The sequence below is a fragment of the Schistocerca cancellata genome, chromosome 4 (assembly GCF_023864275.1).
Source record: "Schistocerca cancellata isolate TAMUIC-IGC-003103 chromosome 4, iqSchCanc2.1, whole genome shotgun sequence".
NCBI classification, from domain to species: domain Eukaryota; kingdom Metazoa; phylum Arthropoda; class Insecta; order Orthoptera; family Acrididae; genus Schistocerca; species Schistocerca cancellata.
This window is the reverse complement of record NC_064629.1, coordinates 83513974-83526496: the sequence shown is the minus strand read 5'-3', so window position 1 is coordinate 83526496 and position 12523 is coordinate 83513974. Positions and strand designations below refer to the sequence as shown.

Below are 12523 nucleotides of genomic sequence, written 5' to 3'. Positions count from 1 at the left end.
ACCAAGGACAACACAGTGGCCGACACCCTTCACTTAACAACAGAGAGCAGTAGCGTTCATGTAGAGTTCTCAGTGTTAACAGACAAGCAACATTGTGTGAAATAACCATAGAAATCAATGTGGGATATACGACGAACGTATCCAATAGGACTGTGAGGCGAAATATAGCGTTAATTGGCTTTGGCAGCAGACGACTGACATGGTGCCTTTGCTGACAGCACGACATCATCTGCAGCACCTCTCCTGGGCTAGTCGCCATTTTGGTTGGATCCTAGACGACTGGAAAACCGTGGATTAGTCAGATAAGTCCTGATTTCAGTTGGTGAGAGCAGATGGTAGGGTTCGAGTGTGGCACAGATCCACAAAGCCATGGACCCAAGTTGTCAGCAGGGCAATGTGCAAGTTGGTGGTGGGTCCACAATTGTGTGGGCTATGTTTACATGGAGTGGACTGGGTCATCTGGACCAACTGAACTGATCATTGGTAGGAAATGGTTACGTATGGCTACCTGAAGACCATTTTCAGCCATTCATTGAATTCGTGTTCCCAAATAACGGTGAAATTTATATGGATGACAATGCGCATTGCCATCAGGTCGCAATTGTTCACAATTGGTTTCAAGAACATTCTGGACAATTCGAGTAAGTGATTTGGCCATCCAGATCTACTGACATGAATCCCACTGAATCGAAAGGTCAGTTCATCCACAAAATCCTGCACTGGTGATACTTTTGCAATTATGGACGGCTATAGAGGCAGGATGGCTCAGTATTTCTGCAGGGTTCTTCCTACGACTTGTTGAGTCCATATCACGTCCAGATGCTACACTATGTTAGCTAAAATGAGGTCCAACACGATAATAGGCGGTATCCCATGACTTTTGTCACCTCAGCATATAACTTTCAAGAGGAGGTGAATAACCTAACTTTTTCTTCGCTGTTTGCTTGGTAAAAACCCCTAATGGAGGTGATAACCAGATGATGAAAGGGATGGTGAGAACTGTGATTTATGCCCCACAGCTTACACAATGTTATGTAACTAGAATTTACCTAGACTTCATAAGTTGTGATATTGGCACAACTCAGGGAAGATTTCTTCTGAAGACTGTTGGCAGCGTGATTTAAACGATTATCATTTGTATGTTAACTTACTAAAACTTTTAAGGAAATTCTTATTTTGTTCAGCTGCAGATAATCTGATGATGAACTCTTGAATGAAACTGGTCATGATGTATGTATCAATAAAACAGTTCTGGTTTTTATCAGTCTAGTATTAACATGTATATGCACCCACGAACGACACAAAAGATAAGGAGAAAGATACATTTTGGGACACCCTCAGGGAGACTATTGAAAAAATCCCAAGAAGAAAGGAACTGATTATCATGGGAGATCTGAATGGAAGGGTAGGAATTAGAGAATCTTGTAGAATAGTTGGAAAACATGGAGAGGACGAATATAATGACAATGGGGAACGATTGATTGCAATTTGTGAACAATTTGATCTAAAAATTACCAACACATTTTTCAAACATAAGGACATTCATAAATATACTTGGCAACAGAACACCAAAGAACTTCATTCTATAATAGATTATATTATCACTAGGCAAACAAGTAGTTTCAAAGCAGTAGACGTCAGATCTTATAGGGGAGCCCAGTGTGGATCAGGCCACTATCTAGTTAAAATGAAGTCTTTCTGGCCATGGAAGAATGCAAGGAGTGATACAAGTAACATAAATAAAACAAACCAGATTGAGAAAGATGAAAATTTACCTTTTAATATTGACAGCCTACAAGACGAAAGTATCAGAACACTCTTTGCGGCCAGGATGGAAAGGAAACTGGTTGAATCATTTGAAGGAAGTACAGAGGAAATATATGACTATATAAAAGCTAATGTGAAAATCATAGCAACGGAGGTGTTGGGTAAAAAAGATAGCAACCACAACCGTGCAGCAGAGTGGTGGTCAGAGGAACTAGAGGTCCTCATTAGAGAAAAACGAAATGCATTCCTTCAGTGGTTGAATGATAAATCAGAAGAAACAAGATCAATATACAAGGAAAAGAGGAATGAAGTGATGAAAAAAATAAGGATGGCAAAAAATGAAACATGGGAAAGAACATGTGCCAAGGTGAATAGCAAATTAGGATTTGGGAGAGCAAAAGAAGCGTGGTCAGTATTGAAAGGGCTTCGACAGGATACAAAAAGCAAAACTAATCTCCAACTGATAACACAAAAGGAATGGGAAGAGTATTTCCAAAAATTATTAAATGATGACAGAGAAGAATATCTAGAAGAAGGATCAGGGGAAGATAAAGGACATGAAGATGATGAGATCCAGATTTTAGAAAGTGAAGTACTTCAGGCGTTGAGAACAGGAAAGAATGGTAAATCACCGGGACCAGGCAATACCAATCTGGAGTGTCTGAAATATGGTGGTGACAAAATTGTGAAACTGATAACACAGCTCTTCAACAAAATGATACATGGAGATTCAATACCCAACGAGATGAAGCTAGGTTACATTAATACAATATTTAAGAAAGGGGATCGCAAAATTTGTTCAAACTATCGAGGAATTTGTGTTACAAACACATTAATGAGAATTTTTGCGAAAGTAATTAAAAACAAACTGGAAAAAAATTTTAGAACCCAAGAAGAACAATGTGGATTCACGACTGGGAGATCATGTGTAGACCATATTTTCGCATTACGACAGATTTTGGAGAAACATAGGGAAAAATCAAAAAATATAGGATTAATTTTCATAGATCTAGAAAAAGCATATGATACTGTTCCAAGAAAATTACTTTGGAGAGCACTACATATGGCAAACATAAACCTTCCCTTGATTAAAATAATACAACAGATGTATAAAGATAACATTTGCCAAGTGAAAGTTGGTAATAAACTTTCACAGAAATTTAGAACAAGCAAAGGCCTTTTACAAGGCTGTCCCATGTCACCATCATTATTTAAAATCTATATAGATATTAGCCTTAGAACATGGTCTCGTAAATGTAATAGTATGGGATTAGAAATAAGAGATGGAGTTTACCTACATCATTTATTATTTGCTGATGATCAAGTAGTCGTAGCACAAGATGGGGAGGATGCTAACTATATGTGCAATCAACTAGCAGTAGCATACAAAACTTGGGGTTTGAAGATTAATTATCAAAAAAACAGAATACTTGACTAATGATTCAGATGAGCTATACATTGAAGGAAAGAAAATCAAAAAGATAAACACTTTCTGTTATTTAGGATCCATTTTAGAAATCGAGGGAAAATCAGAGTCAGAAATCAATAAAAGAATTAGTAGCGGACGGAGGGCCATTGGGATGCTTAACTCAGTCTTATGGAGCAGGAATGTAATGAGCAGAACTAAAAAACTAATATACAAATCCATATTAGAGAGTGTGGTTCTGTATGGAACGGAGACCTGGACAATTAACATGAAGCACATTAAAAAATTACAAGCTCTAGAGATGGACTTTTGGAGAAGATCGGCAAGAATCTCCAGGAAAGAAAAGATAAGGAACACCGAAGTAATAAGGAGAATGGAAATAAAAGAAAGAATATATGACGTAATGGATAGGAAGAAATTACAGTGGTACGGGCATATACGACGAATGGAGGAAACCAGAATACCAAAATTGATACTGGAGTGGGAACCGGAGGGGAGAAGAAGAAGAGGTGAACCTATGACAACCTGGCTCCAAAATGTACAGCACACAATGAGGAGAATGGGCGCAGAGGAAGAGGACACACAAGATCGAAACACCTGGAGAAATATTTTGAGATTATAGTTTAAGAACGTTTATTGTTTGTATTGTAATTTCCAAGTAAATTATTATGTTGGAGATAAGCCTCTGTAATGAGGAAAAGCTCAAAATAATAATATAAATTAACAAGTATCATCTGTGGAGCTCAAGATGATCTACATTTGTATTCAGCAAGTTATCTTAAGAGGCCCTCACATGTTCAATAATATTGTCAAACTGTTAATGCATTGACTTCTAATGGTGCATATTGATGTATTGTCAATTCTAGAAAAACACACTCCGTCTTCAGGCCACAAGTGGCCCATCGGCACCATCTGACCGATGTGTCATCCTCAGCTGAGGATGCGGATAAGAGGGACATGTGATCAGCACACTCCACTCCCGTTCGTTATGATGATTTTCTTTGACTGGAGCCGCTACTATTCGGTTGAGTAGCTCCTCAGTTCGCATCATGAGGCTGAGTGCACCCCGAAAAATGGCAACAGCGCATGGCAGCCCGGACGGTTACCCACCCACGCCTGACAGCGCTTAACATCGGTGATTTGATGAGAACCGGTGTATCCACTGTGGCAGGGCCATTACCTCCTAGAAATATGGACTAGCAGTATTGATAACTTTCAAAATATTCTCAGTATTGTCAAAACAATACTTGTGAGGTCGGGTCGGGTATTGATGGTTTGATAATATTCTCAATTTAGATGTTGTCACTTGACAGCTTTATATATCAGCTGCACGGCGTTAGTGTGCACTGTTTGTTTTCAATTCGCCCTTGTTCATATCACACCTCAGATTCAATTTTTCAAGTGCTCTTTTAACCTAAAACAATTTTAATGCACCTATGCGAGGGTATCCATTGAATACATCATTTTAGGATGATAAACAGAGGATTCTCTACTACACTTCTTACTGTAGGATAGTATACGTTGGTGAATTACATAGCAGTTTGGAAAAACGCTTCCGCTTCAAAAAATACATCATATATCTGCAGTGACTAGTAAGAGGTCTGCAAAATACATGACAATTTCGCCTAATTATTACAAAACGTAAAAAAAAAGTTTTACGTCAGTTGCCTGGACATATCGTTGCTTCACAAATTTCGATACAATTTTAGGAACTTTGGGCATTCGAATGACCTTCATGTCGCTAGAAATCTCAGTTATTCCTAATCTCTACTTGAGTGCGATTGCCTCTTTCATTATCGTATTTGCTTCCCTGTTTCATTTCGTTTCAACATTAATAACTTGCAGCACTTACAAGAAAGAAGTGCGAAACCTTTCGGGTGCCTGGTTCGGATAGTCAGTACATTAACATGTGCCTAATCGCTCCTTGATTTCAACCATTCTCGAACCCATTTCCTCCTTTTCGCTATCTTCTGTTATTTGCAAGCTATAGCTAATATAATTGCAAGACACGCTTACTTTTGGGTGTTGCGACATCTTAGTTTTTTAAAACGGCATTGTCAACTAACGATTTTTGTCAGTATTATTGAAGATGTGAGGCCGCTTCAGTACATTGAAGAGATGACAAACTAGTATTTTCAATAAATACTGAACGTATGTATGTCCCGTTATGCTTTGTGGGGAAGTGTACTTCATGTACCAGATTATGCGAGAAAAATGCGAGTTGCGTTTCGCATGGTCAATGTTTTCAGAATCCATGGAAGTTGACATGACGGTGGTCATTCTATTGCAGAAAGCTCATTATATTTGAGCTCAAAATACATTCTAAGATTATATAAAGAGGGCATGTCAAGTATGTTGGACAGTAGTTTAGTGGCTCACTTCTGCCTCCCCTTCTAGTAGATCGATGTGACCTGACCTTTCTACCAAACACTGTCCATGGCTTTCTGTTCGAAGGATTGTGGTTAAACGAGGGGCTAAGTCAGTCGCATATTCACTATGGAATCTGATAGCAATTCCATCGAGCCCTGATGTTTCTCGTCCATGAGATTTTTGATACTAATTGTGTTCATTGTAGTGTCACTAACAGGCTTTAAACTCGATGAGAATTTCTTTGGATTTTGTGAGCGATCGATCGATGTGAATTCTATCATTCCTCTCCAAATTAATGTATTATATTGAGCGCAGTTTGGATGTATGAACAACTGAGCTTACGTTAATGAAATATATGCAAAATGTTTAACAGAAAAATTGGAAAGTTTCATATCTGCTGATGTATTTTATTACCTTTGGTTATCGATATGTAAAAACAAATGACGAATTCGCGCGCTATTGAAGCGTGATAGGTTGTTGCTTTGTGTATTGTTTATGTCATTGTTTTGATTCTCCCTCTAGAAAATAATTATGATAAACCTTCTTGAAGAGCCATGGTACCGACTATTGTGCAAGAGAAGAGATTTGAATCTGCAGTACACGTTAGGTGGCGGACAATCTTTCAGGTGAATGTTGACGTATGAAGTAGCCTGCTTATTTAAAACCAGTGATAGCCTGTGTCTCTTAGTCTGGTCGCGTAATTTCGTAGTTTTGTATGTCAATTCATATTTATGTAGTAGGTATATGTTTTAACAAATAGATAGTGAAGCAGTGAGAAGCGTGACACCACAGTCATGAGTAATACGCCAGATCTCAAATAATAATGCAGCTTGTTTTGTATGAGAGCGAAGAACATTCTCATGTTATTACTTCCGATCCAATTTTTAAAAATGTAGACTAGATGCATCATGAACTATTGAGTTAACATAAAAAGAAAGCAAGTTAGCGAAGGCCATATTGCCGTAGCTATTTTTCATTTTGTTAGTTCTTATTGTGATATTACTGTTTTATGTCTATGCAAAGCATGCTTTCATTCCTGTTCTTTCAGGTCAATACAGTTCCGTAACCATAAAGAGCCTTAATAAACCTTTAGTTTGGTAATATAATTGCATTGTCTTCGCATAATGTTTTTGCTTTCTCTCTGTAATGTGGAACGGGTATTCAAAGTCTCATTTGAATAGAAGAAATGGTAAGGCAAAAACGACTTCGTTAGTTTTGGGATGCCTCCTTTTTTATGACCTGTATTAAACTTTGGGTGTTGCTGAAATGCTTTTATTAGTCCATAAATTGTTACAGTAGTGTTAGAGCTTGCAGTAATTGTCATTCGTATTCGTAGTGCTGTATTTATTTGCTAAATATTTTCTCCATATGTGGTATGAGGCCACACATTTAATCGTTACCGAAGAGTTTAGCACAATTAATACTTCATGTGCCATTGTTATTTTGTATCACATTTATTTATTTTTCCTTGGAAAATTATGACCATAGTGTCCCGTAGTGTCTAACGATGCATGTTCATATTTCATGTAACACTATAGCACATGGAGTCAAAAACTTAGAAATAGTTATAACACAAATATTGAAAACAATCCTAGCTATAACAGAAGGAAAAAGTATAAAATTGAATTTGATTGTGACAAGTAGAATCGTAGTGGTAAAGCACAGAAAGGTGTACGTTGTGTTTGGTCTGTGGCAGCAATGAATATGGAAGAACAGATGGAGAGATTGAGAAAAGGAATGTCGTAAAATACAAGTAGGGTAAAAGAGGAAAACTAGGGATAATTGGAAACAGCAGGTATAAAATTTTGCTGGAGAGACGTTTATAATAATAATAATAATAATAGTAGTAGTAGTAAAAATTTTATTTTCATTTAACTGATTACAGCAATAGACAAAGAGCATATATATCTACATATACTACTATATCGATGTAAATTGGTTTACATAAAACAGGTACACGTTAGAATACAGTATTTTCATCTTCAAAAAATTCATCAGTGGTGTAAAATGGATTGTTCACTAGTAGCTAGTATAATCTAGTTTTAAAAATAGTTACAGGCAGTTCTTTAAAGTCAGCACGTAGTCTGTTAAACATCCTTAGTCCAAGAACTAGGTAGGAGTTCTGTGATTTTTATAATCTATTATATGGCACATCTACAGATGATGAGTTTCTAGTATTATGGCTATGAATATCACTTCTCAACACGAAATTAGAGACATTGTTTCTAATGGTCAATAAAACATTGTAGATGAATAAGTTAACTACTGTAAGACACTGCAATTTAGTAAACAGAGGTTTACAATGTTCTGTTTTATCAGAATCCGTTATTATTCTTAGTACTTTGTTCTGTAAAAGTAAAATGTCATTTACATGACAGCTACTACCCCACAGTAAGATTCCATAAGAGATGATGCTTTGAAAGAAGGCAAAATATGCTGATCTGACATCTAGTCATTGGGAACATGTCTTTTTAAATTTCTAATTAGATAAATAACTCTTGAAAGCCTAGCTAATATATTTTTAATATGTGGTTCCCATGTCAATAGTAACACCTAAAAGTTTTACAGTTTATAATTCTTGGTATTTAAGAGTCTCTTTGAGGCTAAAGTAAAGTGTCTGGGTTTTGTTTTCATTTAGTAAGAAGCCATTAGCTTTGAACCATAATGAGGACTGAGCAAGGGTATTTTGGGTCAGTGTTTTCAGTGTACCTAGATCAGAGTTTTTATGTAGAAAAGTTGTGTGAGAATTTTATGAATGAGAGCAGGTCATTAATCATTAGTATAAACAGTAAAGGTCCAAGCACCGACTCTTGAGGCACTCCATACCTAACATTAACCAAATTTGATTTCTTCCTACCAATGCACACAACTTGTTGACAGTTCTCTAGAAAAGACCTGACCATATTTATACTGTTGTCATCAAAACCATAGTAACTAGCTTATTCAGCACAGTGTCATGCTCTACACAGTCAAAGGCTCTGCTCAGGTCACAAAATGTAGCCTGGGCATAGTCCCTAGCCTTGAACACATCTAGGACTATTTTTAAGAGGGAATCCATTGCGTCTTGTGGATTTACCTTTCCTAAATCCAGACTGTTTATCACTAATTATATTTAGTTTACCCAAGTAGACACTAACTTGCTCATACATAATTGTCTCTGAATTTTTTGAAAAAGCAGGGGTAATGGATATAGGTCTGTAACTAGCGGGACAGTTCTTTTCCCATTTTTTATATATGGGCACAACTCTAGAAATTTTTAGTGTGTCGGGGAACTTACTTTCAACTAGGCATTTGTTAACACAAAAAGTTAAAGGATAAATCACACAATCAGTAACATCTTTCAACAAATTACATGATATATCATAGTAATCAACACTAACTGAAGGTTTGAAAATTTTCACTATTTTTAGGATATTATTTGGGGTAACTTCTATGTTATGCAGTATCTTTGCTTCTTTTATTGCCTTTCTATACTTGTATTTAGCTTTAGCACACAGTTCTTTATATGGTTCTGATTTACTGGTTTTGTACAGACTAGAATACAGCATAACAGTATTTTTCAGTTGCTATAACTGTGGAGTATACCATTCCTTTGTTTTCCTTTCCTTGTAATTACTACTAATATTCACTGTACATTTTTTCAGAGGGATGGTATTTTCAAATATATTTAAAAATATGGAGAAAAACTTGGCGAAAACAATATCAGATGAACAGTGTCAAAGCCTAATAAAATGTGTGTCCTAACTGAAATAGGTGAGGGCATGTCTAAACCTATTGATCCTCTCTCTGCTTACTGGTCTAGTTATCACAATTTTAGATTCTGGTTTGGTGCAGTCCCTAGTTATATTATTAAGACTAAGATATACTGCATCATGCTCTGAGTAAGAGAAACTAATTACATCAGTGGACATACAAGTTCTCTTAATATTTGTGAATATATTGTCTAGACAGGATGAGCCTCTGGTAGGTTTGCAGTTAACATAGTGCAGCTTAAATTGTCGAAGCACATTTTTGAGCTATGTCACAGTTTTTCTGTCCTGCAGGACATCAAAACTTGAATTGATAGCCCCTCCAATGACAATATTGTATTTTTAAGAGTTTCTCCAGAAAGATATGGGGGTCACCACTAGGTGGCCTGTACACTACTACTACCATTAGCTTAAGGCTCTCAATTACTAGACCTGATATTTCAAAATGCATTTCATCACAAAGGGTATTGAGATCTATCCTGCCACAGTTTGGTGCAAGTGGTGTTTTTGCATATATTGTTACCCCACCACACAAGTGCTGTTTTCTGCAATAGCAACTAAGTAGTGTGTAATCATCCAATACTTTGTACCCAAGCTCATCCTCTTTACACCAATGCTCACTTAAACATAGAATATCTACCACATTTTCATTTGAAAATTCGTTCACTATTAAGTTTTTATCTGCCATACCCAGAATATTGAGATAGCATATTTTAAACTCTAGGCTTTTTTTTTCTCTCCATATTCTATTTGTTGACATGACCTAATGTTACCACATGAAAGTTGACCAGGTTATGTTCTTATGTTACTAGAACACCCAGCCTGGTCTGTGCATACAAGTTTTTTGTCATCTCAGTTGAAACGTAATCCAAACACATTACTGGTCTTTTTTCCTTCTCTTGCTTATCCAATACTATTCTGAGAACTGTATCACTTAAAACACGTTTACCTAGATTATTGAAATGTTGACCATGCTTGGTATGCCATTCTCTACTGCAACTACTGGTGTTAATTAAGGAAACATTCTTAAAGTGTTTACAGATAGCTTTGTTCTTCTTGTTTGTCTGCTCCACTTCCTTATTCACACATGACCACTGGGGCAGATCATGTCAATGAGGCACATTAACGACAATCACGTTGGTGTGGGTTAATACTCTGAGAGTCTTCTTCTTTGTCGAAGTAGCTATCTTCCTTTTGTTTCCGCTGACGTCGTTTGCTCCGGCCATTACCACTACAAAGTGTCTGTCCATGAGAGAACGTCTCAGAAACCAGCTCCTGATTTAACGGTACCTTCTATTCCAAACTCGTTAATCACACAAGGTCCGCTTTCTGTTAACATAGCTGCTAATCCTCTGGCGTAACTGTCTGATAAATCTTGATTTTACATTTTTTCTTATATCTTACTTGGCTGTTCGCTAAGTTTTGAGTATCTTGCACCACCTTATCAGATGAGTATGCTGATACAGTTTCTATGTCATCTGTGTTTTGAAGCGAATTATATTTGTTATTTAATGGTAACACAAAGTCCTGCCCATGTTTATTGTTAATATGTTTGGAAGAGCCCCCCTTTGATTTTACAGTTACCCATCTACTGCTAGGCCTGTTGTGAGCCGTTTTAGTCGTAGCTTCACTTTCTGGTAATCCTTCCATGGGTTTGGAGATATTAAGACATACCTGATGATCGCTCTCTTCCAATTTAAGCTTGAGTCTTCTGTTGTCATCACTCAGAATATTTGTGTCCTCTCATAGCTCAGCAATAATTAACAATAGACCATTTTCGGAGGATGAAGCACCGATTTTGACATCTTTGGTCGTTGTTTTACCGTGCCATTGCTCCGTCTTATGTGGATTTAATTCATATTTCTCGTACAGTTTTTTTAATTCGTCCTGCAAGAGTCCAATAATTGTAATATGTAATAGGTTTTCCTTTTTGATACTGTCGGTCTTCTTTGCTGCATCACAAGTACACGGTTGGTGTAATTGTAGGCAGAACTGTTTTCGTACATCAATTTTTTATTCTGATATTACTTCCCTCTCTTTTTTTTTTTATATTATTGAACTTTAATTGCTGAGCTTTTTATGTAGTGTCTAGCATTTTGTAAGCTTCAGAGCTTGAAAGAAAGAAAATTGTAATTTTTCCTTCATTTATTGGTAGCCTACATTAAACACATTTATGGCTTATTAAGTTATTTTATCATTCCCAAACAAGAGTATAATAATGAAATTACTTAACGTGAAGCTAAATAAGAACCATCACTTGTTTACGTTAACCCCCTAAAATTACAATGCAGGGTAATTGGGTATAGATGCTGAGTGGAAGCTGCAAATAAATATGATAATCCATATCAGGTTTTGCAAATTCCAAGGACCTACATTAAAAGGTGTCCAAGTTGTAGTCACACTGTGAATGATGTGTCAAGGGTTGTGCATGAAGTTCAAAAAACATTCAGGGAAGCAGAAGCCGCTTATGGCCTCCTAAAATCAGTCGTATACTGCCAAGTTAAAGGATGGAAATTATATTTTTCTGAGAGTCCAGAATTAAATAATGAAAAGAAGAAATTAAATCTCATCCATTATACAGGATTTGCATAATTTTATTCTAATGTCTTCGTTGGGTCAGTGGATACCAGTGTATGAATTAGGCCTCTTCCTCCACATATTGAAGCTACACTGTCCATTTGTATAACTGCTCATCCAGAAGTGGGATATGCATGTGACAAAGAGGAACTTCAGTCATTGTTACAACAGTATTTTAAACAGAATTTGTTTAAAGACGGTCATCCTGTTGAGGATGGGTGTCAAGTATTTATGAAATGCAGCCTCTGTATTTCTTTAAAGGAGCATGAGCATCTTCAGAAGCCCCAAAAGAATACAAGAGATCCATTTGTACTTGTCCTCCTACATGAACTGAATAATTTGTATTAAATATGTGGGCTAAAATACAGTGAGAAATCATGATTTGTCTACAACTGTGATGAGTCTGGGTTCAGCGGTGACCCGATTAGAGTACAAGGTTTTGGAGGAGCCATTGAATAAGGTGTCTGCTAGGTCAGTTAAGGAATCAACAACTGTTTCAGCTTGCGTTGCTGCAGATGACACTTAATTGTGTTTGTGTGTTCTGCTTGAGTGTGCTGATGAGGTTTATGTTACCTACTACCTCAGTTTTAATGTTTTTGAGACGTTCCTTTCAAAAATTACACATTTTTGGACT

General features: G+C 36.7%; 1 protein-coding gene across 1 annotated transcript in view; it reads left to right on the top strand.

Annotated features, from left to right (window-relative positions):
* The first annotated feature begins 6011 nt into the window (after window positions 1-6011).
* The window catches only part of LOC126183872 (N-glycosylase/DNA lyase), a 67787-nt gene continuing 61275 nt past the window's right edge, over window positions 6012-12523 (top strand). Inside the window, exon 1 of the mRNA XM_049926166.1 lies at window positions 6012-6189. Coding sequence (XP_049782123.1) covers window positions 6095-6189 — 95 coding nt within the window. The 5' untranslated portion in view covers window positions 6012-6094. The remainder of the gene's footprint in view (window positions 6190-12523) is intronic.